The 18,479-nt window shown below is 47.8% G+C and overlaps 6 protein-coding genes across 6 annotated transcripts; 2 read left to right on the top strand and 4 right to left on the bottom strand.

Moving 5' to 3' along the window:
- Nucleotides 1-420: 420 nt before the first annotated feature.
- Nucleotides 421-5,859, top strand: MCYG_06541 (conserved hypothetical protein; the record flags this gene model as incomplete). Its single annotated transcript, XM_002844531.1, has 1 exon — nucleotides 421-5,859. The coding sequence occupies one exon, from the start codon at nucleotides 421-423 to the stop codon at nucleotides 5,857-5,859; it is 5,439 nt and encodes a 1,812-aa protein (XP_002844577.1).
- A 410-nt stretch (nucleotides 5,860-6,269) lies between these two features.
- MCYG_06540 (RAD54B protein) lies at nucleotides 6,270-9,281 on the bottom strand (the record flags this gene model as incomplete). Its single annotated transcript, XM_002844530.1, has 3 exons — nucleotides 6,270-7,349; nucleotides 7,377-8,856; nucleotides 8,959-9,281. The coding sequence occupies 3 exons, from the start codon at nucleotides 9,279-9,281 to the stop codon at nucleotides 6,270-6,272; spliced, it is 2,883 nt and encodes a 960-aa protein (XP_002844576.1).
- A 468-nt stretch (nucleotides 9,282-9,749) lies between these two features.
- On the bottom strand, nucleotides 9,750-12,662 carry MCYG_06539 (heat shock protein CLPA; the record flags this gene model as incomplete). The annotated part of the gene is made up of 2 exons (XM_002844529.1): nucleotides 9,750-9,786; nucleotides 9,883-12,662. The coding sequence occupies 2 exons, from the start codon at nucleotides 12,630-12,632 to the stop codon at nucleotides 9,750-9,752; spliced, it is 2,787 nt and encodes a 928-aa protein (XP_002844575.1).
- Nucleotides 12,663-13,150: 488 nt separating this feature from the next.
- Nucleotides 13,151-14,159, bottom strand: MCYG_06538 (conserved hypothetical protein; the record flags this gene model as incomplete). The annotated part of the gene is made up of 6 exons (XM_002844528.1): nucleotides 13,151-13,231; nucleotides 13,320-13,469; nucleotides 13,519-13,656; nucleotides 13,682-13,838; nucleotides 13,870-14,085; nucleotides 14,119-14,159. The coding sequence occupies 6 exons, from the start codon at nucleotides 14,157-14,159 to the stop codon at nucleotides 13,151-13,153; spliced, it is 783 nt and encodes a 260-aa protein (XP_002844574.1).
- Nucleotides 14,160-15,180: 1,021 nt separating this feature from the next.
- MCYG_06537 (uncharacterized protein) lies at nucleotides 15,181-15,507 on the bottom strand (the record flags this gene model as incomplete). The annotated part of the gene is made up of 1 exon (XM_002844527.1): nucleotides 15,181-15,507. The coding sequence occupies one exon, from the start codon at nucleotides 15,505-15,507 to the stop codon at nucleotides 15,181-15,183; it is 327 nt and encodes a 108-aa protein (XP_002844573.1).
- A 1,102-nt stretch (nucleotides 15,508-16,609) lies between these two features.
- On the top strand, nucleotides 16,610-18,237 carry MCYG_06536 (conserved hypothetical protein; the record flags this gene model as incomplete). Its single annotated transcript, XM_002844526.1, has 3 exons — nucleotides 16,610-16,912; nucleotides 17,248-17,994; nucleotides 18,094-18,237. The coding sequence occupies 3 exons, from the start codon at nucleotides 16,610-16,612 to the stop codon at nucleotides 18,235-18,237; spliced, it is 1,194 nt and encodes a 397-aa protein (XP_002844572.1).
- Nucleotides 18,238-18,479: the final 242 nt, after the last annotated feature.

Genomic DNA, 18,479 nt, shown 5'->3' with positions numbered 1-18,479 from the left:
AAGCCTCTCTAATTATTCTTCAATATCGTCTCTATCAGCCTAGCATTCTCTAGTCAGTCAACTTTTCTGATGTATGTGGCTGTGAATTACTTCCATTCGCCCTGCAACCCTGGCCCCCCAGCATAAACACCTCGCATGCCAGACCGAAACCACAAGCATCCCTACAAGAAGAAGAAACAGGCCTTGACTGTCTCCTTACATTCGACAGCTTGATTCTCCCGTCAAGGAGCCGTTATCCCTGCTAAACGAAACGCCTGATCGATTGAACCAAGGCATGCGCAGTCCGCGTCTTCGCCATATACCGGTCAGTAAACAAACACCCATGCCTCAGCAACGGTCGAACTTCTACCAGGCCAGCAACTCTGGTACAGCTATTATTATTATTGCAATATACCGGGCTCTAACCTGCTCTACAGATAAATGCCCGCTCCTCGCACTCCTCGTCGAACCCCCAACCGTGGGAGCGCGAAACAGAGCTCGTTCAAGGAGATCAAGCCCCTCGATCTCGGTGAGCCACTGGGGCCTCATGATTCAGCTACAGTGAGAGAAAAGGTCCGCAAGTGGCAGCAACTTGGTGGAGGAGTCGTGATCGCGCCAGATGTCGGCGCCAGCAGCGATGAGGACGAGAAGAAGAGCCCCCCCGGCTCGAAGCTGAAAGAGTCGAAGCAAGCCACGAACAAGAGCCCGGCGGCAAGCAAGGGACCTCACAAGGGGAAAACAACTCCAGAGCCAGTGAAAGCAACTCCGGAACCAGAGAAGAGGACTCGAAGCCCGACAAAGACAAAGACTACGCCGCGGACGACTCCCAAAACTACGCCGAGAACCACGCCGAGAACCACGCCAAAGAAACGGGTGGTCAGCGATGCCCACTGGAGAAGGAACAGGTCCCCCCCTCCCAGCTCAAGTGCTCCATCTTCTACGCATGCCACACCGACCAGACGCAAGGATGTGTTGCAGAGGTACGAGGAGGCAAAGGAGAAGGCTGCCAGGACGTCTGGTGTCAAGGACAACGATGGGATTGCCGTTTATCCAGGGCCACTACGGGTGCCTGAGCCCCTCAAGGCTGCTTCGTCCGCATGGAGCTCTGATGTAGGGTCTTCCGCCGGTGAAGGGACGACAGACTACAGCGGCCGTGAAAAGACCTCAGCAGCCCAGAACCGCACTCCCAAGAGGACTCTAAAGCCGAATTACTGTGTTAACGACGACAAGCACCGTATGGGTTCTCCAAGGGGGAAGATCCAGTCTCCAGACTTCCCTCGAGCAAGCACGCCACGGAAGAAACCACCTTCTCCAAAGCCGGCAGACCCCCCTCCAGAGCCTGCTGCCGCGAAGACTGAGCCTGTACGCAGAAGCGAAATCAGACCACATAATCTGCTATCAGGTAATATCATCTCCCAGGTCATAGATGAGTCGAAGAAGATGTTTTCCGCTATGAAACCACCAGAGTCATCAACACCGCCTCCACCTCCGCCTCAGGGCCCCTCAGTACCTCATGGATCCAAAGTCGAGGCGTGGCTATCATCCACGGCTGACCCATTTGTTGATGACAAGGATTCCACAACCAGTGTGTCTGCACCCCCGAAGTCTTCATCTACTAGATCTTCTCTTCCACGTAAAAACCATTCGGACGACGAACATAAGAAGGAATCGACAAAGAAACAGCCATCTCCCCATTCAGGATCGGACAGCAAAAAGCAACAAGCCAGACCGGTCAAGGGGAATTACGATTACTCGGATGGAAGCGACAGTGACCAAACATACACGGTGAAATCAACATCCCAGGCGCGTGAGTCTAAGTCGGATCTATCAGTAGAAAGTTCCACCGAATCACAGCCTCCTACGCTAAACCGAGAGAAAACTACCAGGTCGCGAGGACGGCTTAGTGCTTCAGCGGAAGCGGAGAGGATGTCGATGCTAAGAGAGTCCGTGGAAGAAGCCCTACAGGGATCCAGCCTGGACAGACCAACTTCTTCAGACGGGTCAGAGGTTTCTGCAGTCGACCGTCCGCCTCCTTTGATGCTGAAAAGGCCCTTCCCAAGCACGGGTGGCCATAGACTGTCTACCATTGCATCCGTGGACACTGTAACGTCGAGCACCAATTCCAACACCACTACCAAGGAAGCACCAAGTAATCCGGCCACTCAGTCCGAACTATCCCAGCTTGACGATGATGCCGTCTCTGAGTCCGAGAAGAGGGACAAGTTCGATACCGAGTCCTTACCTGGCCCAGCTCAACCTCTGAAGCGTAGACTGACCAAACATTCGGACTTGATGTCAGTCTTGTCAATCCCCGGAGGTAGAAGCCGCAGTATACGGTCCGCAAGAAGCATCCGTACAAACAGGAGTCGTCTGGCCAACGCAACCATAAGCGATATCATGCGCGAACTTGCTTCAGATGAAGTGAAATATATGCGCGAATTGAGGACTCTCGTCGGCGGTGTTATTCCCGTACTCTTGACTTCCATTCTCTCCAAGACAGACTCGGCCATTGCAGCTGGCTTATTTCGCCGCTCAGCCGATCCAAGCGACCAGGAAAACTTCACCCGGCCCATTGTAAATATGGGAGTTTCCCTCGAGAAGCTCAAAGCGCTTCACAAACGATTGCCACTTAACAACACCGAAGCACTTTTGTCATGGGCTGTCAGTGCCCAAAAAGTCTACGCCGACTATCTGAGTGCCTGGAGGCTCGGATTTCAAGATGTTATCGTCAACCTGGCGCCCCCGGATCCAGAAGACGCACTCAAAGCTGAAACTCAGAGCTTATGCGCTGGCATGGCCCAGGACGAGAATGGAGACGTAATTAATGGTGACGGGGAAAGAGTAGACGTTGCATTTCTACTGAAACGGCCTCTAGTCAGGCTGAAATACCTGTCAAAGACGTTCAAGGGACTTAACTATGTCCAGCCATCGCCCAAGGCAGAGGAAGTTGCGGACACTTACCAGTCTTTGGTCACAGATGCTCGACGGAGGGCAAACGAGGAGCGCTCCAGACTGGAAGATGATGCTGCAGCGAGCATCGATGAAACAAGAGCACGCGATATACATACTCTCGCTGTCCTTAAGAACGTGGAAGTCAACCAAACCAGGAGAGTTCGTGCCCGCGACTTTTTCGACCTCTCATTGCTGCATTCGACTGGTCAGCAAATCGACTGCCGGGCCGAATTGCTCTTACGAGATAACCCTCCTGGTGAAGCTCCTGGTGGTGATCTCTTTATATGCGAGGTTGACGAGACCGATCGCTGGCTCCTCTTCCCTCCAATTGATTGCACCTGCATCTCGGCCCGGAATGGGGATGGAAAAGGAGAGATTGTACTCATGGTTCGCGCATCGGTGGGGAATTCAACAGAATGGTATGAACTACTGTCCTTCACCACGGACGACGAGCAGATAGGCTTCGAATGGGTGCAGATGATAGGTCTGAATCCTGTTCCCCCGAAGATAAACAGGTCTCTTAGCTTCATTAACCGCGCTAAGGAGAGGAGAGAGCGGCTTGCACTCGCACGTCAGGAGAAAGACGGCGATGCCATTGCCATCCATGACTACGACCCTTCCGAGATCGATGTTCCAATCGGCGAAAAGGCTACTGTGGTTGGTGAGGACCTTCAGCATGACAGAGATCCCGTGGACAACAAGTATCCAGCTGCTTCTCCATCAACACCCTCGCGCACTCTCAGGTTAGACACAACACAGGGCCTGGACGAGGCTATGGATTTAGCAAGCAATGTGTCACCGGCCCTCAAGAGATCCAAGGCAAAACGACGGTCCAAATACGATTATGCTTCTCCTACCAGTCCAGCCTCGTCTGGAATCCAAACGCCGGATAGAGAATCTTCCAGACCACCCTCCCCTCTTCTTTCAAGAGGATCAGAAAATCGTGGCCGTGATAGAACGCCCTCACCCACAACTCCAACGCCCAGTGGTGGAAGCAAACAATCGAAACGCCCCATTGCATCTCTGGTGCAACCTCACGGGCGTCGCTCCCTATCTCCTGTACCATCTTTGGAATTCCCTACAATCCCCAAACTAAGGAAGAGTTCTCCCAAGAATTCACCGCCTACATCCCCCAAGAGCATCCCCCTCCCAGCGTCTCCAATTCGAAAGCAAAGTGAAGATAAACTGGAACAAACCCCAACCGGCAAAGGGAAGAAATCTCCAAACAAGGGTGAAAAATCAGTAGTCTCCGATGATGAGCAATTATTGGGCAAAGACCCTCCTCCCACTCCGCCATCACACCGCACCCCTAGCCCCGCATCGCCAAAACAGTTGAAGACCCCTATTATTAGTCCTCCCGCACCCCCGTATGCTCGTCACCGACGAACGTCATCGCCGCTCAAGCACGAATATGCGCCTTCGAGTACCTCGGAATCGTCTGGGTCTGATACAAGCTCTATTCAGCGTTATGATGTTGATTCATCATCTGATACATCGGATGAAGAACTGGAGGATGAAGATATCCCAGCCCCATTACCACCTACTACACGCCGCGTTTCCAAACGCGTATCTCACCCTGAATCAGCGGACGATATTCCTACGGTGGAGGCAGGCAGCCCAGTGGGATCCGCGGACCGATCTCCACCGAAATCCATTCATAGTTCACCACAACGGGCCTCTAAAACTATCGCGTCTATATTTTACTGGCATGACAAAGGGTTTTGGGAGCCGCTTCACGCTAACGAGTGTAATATCATTGTTACTCCGGGCTTAATTGAAGCGTTCGAGATGAGCCATGACCACTCCCGCCCACCCAGTCGAGACAATGGATCAGTCGCAGATTCTATAGAGTTATCTCACCGGCCATTAGTTGCGCTTGAACTGACGCCTCTAGTGCCAATCCGACGTGGAACAGCCCTCGACATCAGTATTCGTTCTCCGCCAACTGCGCAGTCCAAAATCTCCTCTGGAAGCAACATTATGTTCCGATCCCGTAACCCGGATGACTGTGATAGGCTATACAACCTCATAAATCACTCTCGTATCAACAACCCAACCTATATTGCCTTGCAGAATGCCGTGCCGTATTCGAGCCAACCAAACTCGCTTTCACGGCATAATTCTACTCGATCAAATAAAGGTGGCGGTTGGTTTAGCTGGTATGGTGGGTTCTCAAAGAGCAGCTACCGTGCGTCTACTGCACCACCAGCCTCCTTAGCAGCTGGAACAGAGAGCAGCGTTGGCACAATGTCTAGTGCTATCTCCGCACTTAAACGTTTCGGCGTTGGAAGCAAAATGTTCAGCATTGCAAGGTCTACCCTTACATCCCGGAATGGTAGTCGGGATGACACAAGCCTCTATACCACCTCAACAGGTTCAGGATCGGGCCAACGCTTCCCTTCAAACGCAGAGGCTGCACACATGGCAGCAGAAGGCGGAATTGGCCTAGCCAATGCCAAGATACGACTGTATACGCGGGAGTCGGCAGCAAAATGGCGAGATCTGGGGGCTGCAAGACTTACCATTCTACCCGCGGACACTGTAACTTCAAACTCTCCACCAAATTATCCAGATGACCAGGAGCCCAGCGGCAATTCAAGTCCCTCTTTTGGTTCAAATGCAGATACTGCAGGCCCTCCGCGTACCCCTCCCTCGTCTGGTATGTCGGGTGCACAAGTCAAGAATGAAAAGCGAATTCTTATTCGAAGTAAGTTGAGCGGCGAGACGCTGGTTGATGCATGCCTAGGTGAGAGCTGCTTCGAACGGGTCGCAAGAACCGGTATTGCAGTATCCATCTGGGAAGAGTATGATGGCATCGCAAAGGAAGGCGGTGTTGTTGGTGGATGCTTCAAGGTGTACATGATTCAAATGAAGAGCGAGGCGGAGGCTGCATATACGTTTGGTCTTGTCGGCAAATTGAGATATTAACCATTACATATTGTTTCTGCTCTTTTCTATCCTTTGGAGGATCTATTATTGGTGGTAAGATTTATTCTAGCGTTCTGTTATGTTCCTCTTTTCACCTTGTCGGTTTTATAGCATTATACCTTGCTTTAGGATGTCTGTTCAGATTCAAGCAAAGCCGAGCATGAGTACACGATAGAAATTGATGCTTATGATTGCTAAAAATGTGACAGTTGCACTGATTGTCTATAAATATAATTAATATATAGTTATAATCTAATTTGATAATCCACATCGTCATCATACAAAAGATAAATATACTTCTATTCCCTTTTCCCTCTTCCCTTGGTTTTAGTCGAATATGACGGCAAAGCAAATGTAGCTTTCATATAACTCCATGCATGCAAGTACTGAAGAACCCTCATCTGCTAATTCTAATCCGACAAAAGCGGAGGGTTCGCAAAGCCATTCTTTTTGAAGAGATATCCCACTCCGTGGCCCTCTTCTCCAAGCAATGAAAATAGAATTTCATCCCCAATACTGATTTCAATATTTGTGCCTGCATCAGCAGCTACATCTCTCGTTTTGAACAAGCTAGTATCGATGTGGGAGTACTGCATTAAAAACTTCCTTTTGGCTTTCTCATATGCTCGCTGTTGTTTCGACGAAGACATCTGTGCGGCGGATAATTTCAGCTCTGAAGCTTTCATGAGTTTAGGAGTATCAGACATCTCGTCATCTGAACTCTCCACGCTATCGTCTTCGTCCTCAGATAGTGAATCTGAAAAGATTTCATCACTAGGTTCGTTTTCATTCTCGACTTCTTTAGACATCACTCCCTGCCCACCACATTGGCATCCTAGCAATTCGTGAGTTTGACACTGAGAGCTTTCATCCAGACGGAATAGATCTTTTAACTCCTCTTGTGAAAAGTGAGCTATTCCACCCTTCTGATCCATAACACTATCCGCCAATCCAAGTTTTGTTACCTGCCGCTGCCAAATCTTCTCTTCTATTCCACCTTTAAGAAGAAGCCGATAAATATGACAGTGCCTCTTTTGGCCATCTCGATGAATTCGCGCCATTGCCTGTAAGTCAGTTGCTGGATTCCAATCAACATCGAAAAGGACAAGTCTGCTAGCTCCAATCAAGTTTAATCCCGTACCGCCAGCTTTAGCGGAAAGCAGGAATGCAAAACAAGCAGAGGGCGAAGAACGATTGAAATCGTCGACAAGTGCCTGACGTTTTGTGGCTGGTGTAGAGCCGTCGAGGCGCAGGAACGGTAGGTCCAGAGAAGTCAGAAGGTTTGCTAGTAGGTTAAGAGTAGAGGTATAATTTGACACTAGGACCACTTTCTCTGTTGTCTTATTGCGCAAATTGTAGAGTAGCTGGTCAAGAACTCTGATCTTTCCACTAGACCCCGCAGAAAGGCAGCGGTGGAGGTTATGCGGGAGAGAGGATATAAATGCACTCATAGATGTGTCCTCGCCTTTCCCGTCATCCTCTAATTTAGGCTTAAGCAGAGAAGGGCTATTACATACTTTCTTCAGAATAGTGATGAGCTGTAGAGCACTTTCCGAGTTTCTCAACACAGATTGGAAGAGAGGGGAGGCGAGAACATGACGATATAAGTTTTTCTGAGCAGATGTAGGGTTGCAAAACAATATATATTCAGTCTTTGGTGGCAGATGCTTTGAAAGAATATCGGCCGTCCGACGAAGTATGAAAGGAGACGTTAGTTCGGCCAGTTCTTCACTCCTCGCCTTCCCTTTTTCAATAACCTTTTTAGGAGCATTTGGCTGTCTAGCTCCAACAATGGGGCCTTCAAATTCCTTCATGAATGACTTAAACGTTCCCAGAAGGGCAGGGTTGACAAAGTCTACCATGGCAAAGAACTCGCTCAATTCATTTTGGATTGGCGTTCCCGAAAGAATAACTCGACGTGTGGTATTCAGCGATTGTATGGCCTGAGCACACTTGTTTTGAACAGTTTTCAGCCGGTGTCCTTCATCAGCAACAACGATATCAATAGCAGATCCCTTGGTTAGTTGTTCCTGCACTGACCGTAACCTTTCATATCCAATAATCATAACACTGTAACTTCGTCCCATGGTGAAGTCTGATAGTCTAGTGCTCTTTCCATCAGCCACAAAAACACCAATTCGGTCACTGCCTAGCCATTTCTTAAACTCTTTTTTCCAATTATTAATGAGAGTCACTGGGCAAACAATGAGCGCCTTCTTAATTACGGGTTGAGACCCGTATATGGGATTCTGCTTCAGAAGCGTCCAGATCAAGGCGATTGTTTGTAGGGTTTTCCCCAGCCCCATTTCGTCAGCCAAAATAGCGCCTTCACCGTTAAAGGAGCGTAATCCCATGACGCACTCATAAAGGAATTTAACTCCTTCTCGCTGGTGTTCCCGTAGGTGCTTCCCTAAGATTGGGTCAACCACAACGTCGACTACCTGTTTCCCAGGCGGCACTGAGTCTGGCCGTTTCATTACCACTGCGCCGGGTAGAGTAGGGTCATGCCTAGGGGTAGGAAGCTCTCCATTTGGTTTTAGCGGCATCACAGTAGAGTTTTTCAAAGGGTTCTTAAAGGAATTGTTTGTAGCAGCACTTTGTGGCGCAGAGACGTTGAGTGTCTTTTTAGACGCGTCTTTTAAGTCATTTAATGAGATCTTTGTACCCGATTTTGGGACGTTAAAACGGGTAGATGTAACGGTGGCAGTTGGCCGAGTTGCACCATTCCCAGCCAGGTTTCCATCCTCATTCTTTGATGATGGAGTTCCTCCTTTTGAATAACAACTAGTGAGGTATTCCGTCCGGGTGAGTGCCGAGTCTACTTCGACGTCTTTGCCACCGATTGATAAAGAAACCCCGGGTTCAAGGCTAGAAAGCTTCAACATAACCTTCCCCATGTCTCTCCCGGATATATCTTGCAGGTATCCATAGCCTCCTCGCACAATAATGATTCCATCACCATCCCATGTTTTATTTTTCTTTGCCGTAGGTTTACGCCTACAAGTAAAAAAAGCAGGCTCCATTATTAGCACAATACTACCCAAAGGAGCCTCAGAAGAGAAATCAAAGTATAAGTGAAGTCCCAAAGTGGAAAATTACCAAAGTACATTATAATATGCCTCTTTGTCATTGCCATCTGATTCATTCGCAGTGCCTATACCATGCAATGGCATTCGACAGCCCAGTCTATTACTCTGAGCTGGCGTAGGTTTGGATTTGTCAACGAGTGGCTTCTGCTTCAAGGGTTCTTCTTCCGAGTCTACCACTCTATCGTCATCATCTTCATCGCTACCGATAATCCGTCTTCGTTTGCGCAAAGGTTCGTCATCTCGAGGGGATGGCCCAGCAGCCGCTGTGCCTTGCGTTGGGTTTGAGGGCTGTGGTTTTCTCTGAAGCGGTGGCCGGAATGGTTTGAAAGGCATTGCATCAACCCTTCATACAGACGGCTTGTCCACTTGTCCCAACTTAGCAACCTAACAGCCCTCTTAGTTGTCCATCTGCCTGGACATGAGATGATATCTTTTTTTCTCTCGATGTTCGCGCTTATCAAATCACGTCAAGAAACGCGTGGTCACGTGAATATTCAAATTAGTTGGTCACCAACCAATATTTACGGTCGTGCTTTTTGCATTTGATATGCTGAATTCATTTTGATATTTCCAAGTTAATGTTATTTAATCACAGCAAACGAATTATAAGAATATAGAATGTTAAGATTATATTCATCTGAAAAGGAAATCAGGTATTATTATATAACTAAGCCTTAAATAAACCGTCTCCGCGAAAATGCTGAATGGATATTTGTTAACTTTTAAACACATGCTTTTTATAGAAATTGGAAATAAATAATAAAAGCTTCCCTGGACTGTCAAAGTGCCGGAAGACCAAACTCATAAAAGAGAAAATTCGTGTGTCATGACTTCGTTGCTGCAAACAGAAAAAAGATAAGCAAAAAAGGAGGAAATGAAAAGAAATATCATCAGCAGGAAGTGAAACTGGCAAAAGTATAGGTATTAGGCTCACTTATAGAGCCCGTCGTCCTCTTCATCCTCTTCATCTTCGGTATCATAATCCTCACCATCAGACGACGTCTCCATAGCATCTGGGTCCTCCTCTTTGTGGTTCGGAATAATTGCGATGCGCCCATTATGCATCACCACACGAGCAACTTCTCCATCTTTGATACTTCCCCGCAAGATAAAGACAGCCAGGTTATTCAGAAGTTCCTTCTCAATGATTCGAGCTAATGGTCGAGCACCGTATGCTGGTGAATAACCTGCCTTGCCGAGGTAGTCTTTAACCTCAGGCGAGCACATAATCTTCACCCGGCGGCCATTGTTGTCAAGTCGCTTCTGAATCTCAACCAGCCGGACATCAACAATCTTGCGAATCTCACGCTTGGGGAGTCGGTTGAATATGACGGTACTAGATATGCGGTTGAGGAATTCGGGAAGGAAGTAGTCGCTCAATGCTTTCAAGACCAACTGTTTCGTGGTTGGATCAATGGATCCATCGGGGAGAGTCGGGCGGCTCAGATATTCTGCGCCCAGGTTGGAGGTCATGACAACGATGCAGTTTTTGGCATCGATAATGCGGCCTTGGCCGTCGGTGATTCGGCCATCGTCCATCAACTGTAGGAGGACAGTGAGAACCTCCTTTGCAGCTTTTTCGACCTCATCGAATAGTAGGATCGAGAATGGGCGACGTCTTAGGCCGTCGGTCAATTGACCACCAGCATCGTGGCCAACATATCCAGGAGGAGCACCTATCATCCTACTCAGCGAATGACGCTCCTGATATTCAGACATGTCAAAGCGAATCATTGCATTTGGGTCATCAAACAAGAATTCTGCCAGTGCCTTGGTTAGAAGCGTCTTTCCCGTTCCTGACGGCCCGCAGAATAGGAAACTTGGAGGTGAGTTGGGATTGCTAAGGCCAGATCGTTGCAGTCGAATTGCATTTGACACTGATTTGACAGCCTCCTTCTGGCCGATGACAACTTTAGATAGTTGCTGTTCCATGTTCAGCAACTTGTCCTTTTCCGTTGCCTTCAACCGAGTAATGGGAATACCTGTCCATCGGCCAACAATCTCATTGATCTGGTCAGGCCCGACGGCATCAACAACAAGAGAGTCAGATTCTCCTCCATTCTTATGGGCTTCAGCGTCGGCCTTGGCTTTCACACGCTCCAGGGAGCTGATTCGTTTTTCCACATCTGGGATAGCATAGTAGGCCAGGTCTGACGCTCTCTGAGTGTCTCCAGCTCGTGTTGCGTTGTCAAGCCGGATTTTAAGAGACTCTAGCTTAATCTTGGCCTCTTGTATGGTCTGGCTGAGTTCTTTTTCTTTTAGGTATTTGTCGCGCAGCGGCACCAACTGTGCATTGACAATCTCGGCCTCTTTTTTCGCATTTTCAAGTCGAATCTTGGAATCTTTGTCCTGCTCACGTTCCAGCGCGTGGATTTCAATTTGAAGCTGTTGATACCGTCTCTCTAAGAGGTCAAGTGCCTCCGGCTGCGATTCACGGGTTACTCTTACCGATGCAGCAGCCTCGTCGATAAGATCGACTGCAGAATCGGGTAGTCGTCGCGTGGTGAGGTAGCGAGCAGCAAGAGTAGCAGCAGAAACTATGGCTGAGTCAAGGATGTTGACTCCGTGGTGAACTTCGTATCGCTCTTTGAGACCCCGAAGGATAGAGATGGTCTCGGGGACTGTAGGTTCGGGGACAAGGACTTGCTGGAAACGACGTTCGAAGGCAGAGTCCTTTTCAATGTATTTCTGGTATTCGTTAAGGGTAGTTGCTCCAATGCAGTGTAGCTGGCCTCTCGCGAGCATCGGCTTCAAAAGATTAGCGGCATCCATTCCACCCGTCGAGGAGGCGCCAGCGCCCATGAGCATATGGATCTCATCAATGAACAGGATGATGGTTGTTTCTGAAGTTTCGATTTCTTTCAACACATTTTTGATTCGTTCCTCGAACTGGCCCTGGTAAGAGGCACCAGCAATCAGGCCACCTATATCGAGAGATAGCAGCTTGCATTTGGCCAAGCTGGCGGGAACGTCTGAGTTGACGATACGTCTCGCCAGGCCCTCGACAACTGTTGTCTTTCCAACACCAGGCTCGCCAACCAAGACGGGGTTATTCTTTGTCCGCCGACTCAAAATGCGAATTACTCTTCGCATTTCTTCCTCCCGCCCAATGACAGGGTCAATTTTTCCCTCCCTTGCCAAAGCGGTCATATCAACGGTAAATTTCTTTAGCCATTCGTTTCCGTCTGTCGAGTCTGCGGTCTTGCTGTCTATCTTCTTCGAGCCGCGCATTTCCGTCAGAGCCTCGTCGATCTTGCTAGTGGATGAGACTCCGGCTTCCCTGAGGCCATGTTCCATGGTTCTCTCCTGCACGAGAGCTGAGATAAGGTGGTAGATTGCAACGTAAGAATCCTTCTGTTTCTTTGATAGTTTGTATGCGGTAGCCATGGCCTCGGTCAGTGCTGAAGAGAGTGAGACTTGGGAGACGGCAGGGAATTGTGCGGGTAGCCGGACGATGATTTTCTTCAGATATCGGCTCATCGAATCAGCGTCTCCTCCAGCCTTTTCAATAACCTGTTTGAACATCGGGATGTCATCACTCCCCTCCTCATCCTCTCCGTTAATGAGCACGTAGCCAAGGTGGGCAGGCACCACCTGTGGGTGGCCATGCTCTTCTGCTTCATCTGCTGCTTTCTCTATGGCGTTGTAGGCTCTGTCTGTAAACATTTCACGGCTCGGAGCCATCGTGGTCGTATGATCGAGGGGTAGCAGTATATGTTAGTTAGATCAATATCAATAATATAACTTGTGGATGATGTAAACGAGAGTGTTGTGATGTCCTACTCAGAGGCATCCGAGAGTGTGATCAACATAAATATGTGTGGTAGACAAAGAGACATACGTTGTATATATATCTTCCTTGGGCGCCTAAATTCCACTTGCATCTTGTGCCTTGTCGATGTTTCGCGCTTTCTCCAGCGCTTTCTTGCATATTCTTGGCATTTTAAGGTTATGATGTCATTTATTAGTTATAGTCTATTTATATCTACTCATTGGCTCCTTAATAGGGTATATATTTTAGGTTCAGGAAATTATATAAGCCATCGGCTTAGTCATTGCGGAGTGGAGTAATTTTCTTCCGAGATAGTTGGGGCAACCTGCCATGGAGCAGCAGGATCAACGGGAAATTGTTTAACAGGTTTGTTAGAAAGATAGAAAGATGTCTGTTTAGTCAATCTCATAACCAGGAGTGCTCCAACGCTTCACGTGCCGTCACTCGCTTTTGAGGATCCAAGTTTACTATCATCGAAAATAAGATCCTTGAACTCGGTATCAGTGATATCCTAAAAATAGTTTATAGGAATGATAATTAGCCGCTCGATTATCCCAGAGATACCTAAAGATTTGGCAGTTAATTTCCTCATAACTAACATGTGTAATGCGCTCGTTCAATCCTGTTCGATCCCTAAAAATAGAAACTTGCGTGGCAAGCGAATGATATGAGGTAATGCACCCTACGCTTCGTGTGTGGAAATCTTCACCGGCGCCAAAGATTACTTGTCCAGGCATGGCATAGATGCACTAAAGAGATTAGCTAGGTGGCACCCTCTTTAAAGTAAGGAAGGCCTACCACAGCTCCAAAGGGGAATATATCAGAAGGCTTATTAAGTTCGCCCTCTGGACCACGCCAGTTGTCATTGCCCGCTACCATCCCGTTAATGCACCCCCGTTTCAAGGTCAATGATCCGAACCTGCTCAACAATCGTCTCTGGGCCAGTACCGCGGTAGTTCACTATAATGTTGTCAGGTTTAATGTCTGGGAAATGATTAGACCAAGCATATAAAGATGAGGGCGCGTTCCTCACCTGGATGAATAATGTCATGGCTGTGCAGCTCAGCAGCAATGCTACGCAAAATGCGCCTGCATGGGTATTTGCTTTCTGATAAGATCTAGGAGATCATCATTCATATATTTGTACACGAGTATCCGCTGGTCTGAAATCGTAACCGTAGAAATGGGCTTTCGTGTAGCCGCGGGCGTATGTCCTCAATAAAGCTCGAAAAAATAGGTTTTGGCATATCCTTTAAGACGAACTTTTCTTGCCCGGATCTAGAACACATTTTAGCCGGATAAACTGTGTTACATAAGGGGCCAGTATACTCTGACGTTGCTATCCAGACGCGGCCAAGATGTAGACTCTCCTGAATCAATTACTTGAAGATAGAGCGCCGTCCAGCAGAACTGATCAGTTCACCCTGTGGAGGAGCCATACTCGCACCGGCAGACTCAATTGTGAGAGACCGATTTTTAAGATGAAGTGGAAGCAACAGTGCTGCCTCGACCTTTAGCCTACGCAAAAACTAGCTGACTTAAGAATTCAAAGTCATTCGTGCCACCCAGGATTTGCGTTCTTTCAAGTCTTGTAATCGTCTATGTTCTTGTAAGCGTCGCTCATCCTCACTTATAGCAGTGGTTGGACGCAATAGCTTTTTCGTCTTTATCAAGTTCAAATACGGTTAAATGCTTTGTAGAGTCGATTTGGCTTGAGTGGCCTGGCTATAGATGTGAACGAAGGCATAATAAGGGATATTTTAGTTGTTATGGAACTTGCCTTATAGCTTGGATATCCTGAGAATGATAACGGCCAGCCCAAGCGTCTGTCTTCGTGACGTATGCGATGATGATTTTTTGTCTGGCAGAGGTGATCAGAATTCTTGATATTTTGACTAGCTCTATACACTGTGGCGACGAAGGCTTTAGGTAGGTAGCGTAAGGACACAATTCAAGGCAAATAAAAATGAATAGGGGTTTCAAGAGGAAATGTAGACGATTTGGAGGAGTGAACTTACCATGGCTGGCAGACTAAGATCTATATATGCGTAATATTGTACTGGGAGTAAGCGCTAGAAAACTTGCCAGTGATATTGGGGACACACTCCAACATTTCCTAGGCCTCTATTCTACTATTTATTTTCAAAGTACCTACAAAATTGGGGTTTTAGGTGTAATAGAAGCACAGCACCTGCACCCATGGAGGGCTTGAGTGATTATGGGGCTCTATTGGCAGTGATTTAGGCATTGTAATCGAAAACTTCAATTTAACCCCTGGTATTCCAGTATTCTCCTGCCAGGGGTGCATAATTTAGTAGGCCCCAACTTGTATATGCACGAAGCTTTGGCGAGCTAATGCTTCTAGGATTAGCAGGGCGGTTAACAAACTGGCCCGATCCTTGAAATAAGAAATGCGGTCCAAGCCCCAGCATCGAGAAATTCAGTCTTTCCGGTAGGCAGTCAAACTCGATCTGCCCCATCTTTGTAATGTCTAGCGGTGAGGTCGTTCAATCTTTGCCATGTCGATAAGTGTGCTGTGTTAGGGGAATCCTGGGGTCTATACAAAACCTCAAAGAATTTGCTTAGTCGGCCAGCGGCGCTGGGAAGTTGATCTGAGGCTTGCTCTCGAGGATGGGATATTGTGGTTTGAAGGGTATAGCAAACGGCAACTTGGGCTGAGAGTGTTGCCACTTGTTTTCCTAGTGATTGGAAGTCACACTCATCAAGTTTCAGTCCAAATAAACATCCACTAATCGGATCACGCTGCCTCTTTATTTCTGTAGCCATGGTGAAGAAGCTTGATGTTTGTTCCTCCGTTAAATAAGGGGAATAAAGATGGAGGTCGACTTGTTAGTCTCTTTTTCATTGGCTGCACGAGTGACCATGACCATGATTAGGTAAGGTGTTTGTCAGAATCAGGACTATAGTTAATCCGTCAACCGAGGTCCACTCGGCCTTCCAACTCCTTCAGCTGCGGAGGCTGTTGAGGTCATAAAGATGGGCGCAACCAGTCGATGGCACTGCTACCCCGACGGTTCCATCGAATCAAAGTCCAGCTATCCAGGTCTAGCCAGCCACCCAAGCAGCAGCTTATGATGTAAGGCGGGGACGCGGGCGGATCAGACGGCCCTTGCTGCTGACCAAAAAAAAAACATGTCCGTCTGGTGGCACTAAGCGCGACACCCACGAATGTACCTTGCAACATGCGCCTTTTTCCTCCCACGAACCCATCAACCGTGAGTGGCAATAGACCGGGAAACAGTTCCTATCCAGAAGCGAACTCAATCCACGTTTTTTCGTGTGTTCATCTCATTTGGTGGCCCACAGCAAATGTCTCAATAGAAAGCAGCAAGATGGATCCCGTCCAGGGCGCAAAAAAGAATTACAAAGAGAAATTGGAGAGAAACGCGTGTGTCGACAACAGTTCGCCGGGAGGCCAACCATGGATCAGGTTCAAGCCAAAGGGAATTTTTTTTTCCCTTGCTCTTGTTTGGAGTGCAAAGTTGATCCTGATCGTTCTGTATCAACGTCATCCCGGGAAGCTCCTTGATTTGAGAGGCCTCGTCTGGTACAGCATGAGCTTGTGTGCTATATATACCCTTCCGGTATTCCTTGGACCCTGTCGTCACTGGACAGCTTTACTTTTCTTTTCCTGTTTGCGTGACGTTGTGTTGTTTGGCCAGAGGTTTGACCCTGTCGATTGCCGCCTCCAGAGAAACCCGTCGGAACCCTATTCCTTTTTTTTTTTTTTGGCAGGCCCTTATGCTGGTATATAAAAACCACCTGGTGCCCGTTCTCCCTGAATTTTCTTGTCTTCTTCGAAAGAGGAGCTTGATACAAACTGGGAGTACTTGTTCTCCAAGCAATACTACCATTGCTAGAACTCAACATGACCAAACGTTCCATCTTCGTGGCTACTCACCCCCGAGCATGCTCTACGGCCTTTGAAAGAGTAAAAACTGTCTTCTTTCCTTGTCTCCCTGAAAACACTGCTTATCGGTTCCTCCAGGTCTTCATGACTCGCCATGATACTTTAAAGTGCATTCACGAACCACTCGGTGATGCCTTTTACTATGGCCCCGAAAGACTGAGTCGAAGATATGATAATGACGAGGAAGCCAGGATCCAAACCGGCTTCCATCAGTCAACTTATAAGACTATCTTCGACCGATTTGATAGAGAAGCATCAGAGGTGTGATCAATTTCCCTGCTCTTGAGAAAATTGCGACCATCACCTTGCTTTTCTCTTGCGTTTAAATTCTTCTTTCCTTCTGCCGTTCGTCTTAATAATAAATGGATGTTGCCAATGCTCTTTTTTGGGGACCAAAAAAGCCCACGATAGGATATCCTTTTTTATTGCATTTAGAGCTGCAATGTATGATGACCATTTTCTTTCACTAAATGTTCCATCCAAGAGAATTTCACTGCCAGAATTGGACCATTCCCTCCCCGCCTCATTTGCAACGTATCCATGGCGATTTTACATGTCCTATCAAACACGACAAAATCACTCACCTTTACGTCTAGGGAAAACGACTCTTTATCAAGGATATGGCATACTACATCATGCCACCGGATGGACAGCCAGCAACGAGAGTAGCTTCACTTCAGATACCCAAACGTGGAATTGGCACGAACATTCATAGCAACGGCACCACTTCTAACGGTGTGGCACCAAATGGAACCGGCGTTCTGCTCTCTGATATGCCACACCGTTCAAACGGGAATCTCTCGACACAGGGATCCAGTTCAGAGTCCGATAACCCCACTGTTATCCCTCAGGAGTTTCTCTCAAAATTCCATTTCGCCTTCTTAATTCGTGATCCACATTATAGTATTCCGTCGTACTATCGCTGCACTATCCCACCGTTGGATGATATCACGGGCTTCTACGAGTTTTACGAAAACGAATCCGGATATGACGAATTGCGCCGGTTCTTTGACTATCTCCGTAAAGTCCAGTTTGTCGGTCCATCCCATGCTTCCACGGTCCATACCGGGACCGCAAATGGAGCAAACGGGGCCAGCAACGGGGTTCACACAACCAATGATCCAGAGAAAGTCGAAATATGCGTGATTGATGCAGATGATCTCCTAGATAATCCAGCTGCAGTGATTGAACGGTTTTGCAAAAGTGTAGGCGAGGAATACACTCCCGATATGCTCCAGTGGCCTACAGAGAAAGATCAACAAGTTGCCCATGATGCTTTTGCCAAATGGCATGGTTTCCATGATGATGCACTCGGTTCCAAGAGTCTTCGCCCAAGAGCCCACGTAAGTATACCCTAGAAACGCTCTGTGAAGTACCCCTCTTGGCCACGGATGCCCCAGAATGTTTCGTTTGGCTGACATCTACTTTCCGTCTCCAATAAGAAGAAAGCAGCCAAAACTGAAGCCGAATTTGACGCTGAGTGGAAGGAGAAGTATGGCGAGAAAGGAGCAGGGATTATTCGCTCTGCAGTGGATCGAAACATGGCGGATTACCGATACTTGAAAAAATTTGCTATGAAGATCTAGTTCCATACATAGCTCTCTCATACTATCTGAAAAGAGTCCGGAGAGTAGGCTAAGAATCGTGCCAAACGGTTCAACACGCATAAAGATGTCTTAACCTACTGTCATTTACTATTACCGTCCTCTCAAAGTTACTATAATACACACATCCGCATCTCGGTTATGAAGGGTCTCGTTGGTATATGGTTTGATGTGACGAATTCGGGAATGGAGTTTTCAGACGAAGCATTGCCGCGGAATCTTGC

The sequence above is a fragment of the Microsporum canis genome, genomic scaffold (genome assembly GCF_000151145.1).
Source record: "Microsporum canis CBS 113480 supercont1.6 genomic scaffold, whole genome shotgun sequence".
Classification (NCBI taxonomy): Eukaryota; Fungi; Ascomycota; class Eurotiomycetes; order Onygenales; family Arthrodermataceae; genus Microsporum; species Microsporum canis.
This window is presented reverse-complemented; position numbering and strand designations above follow the sequence as displayed.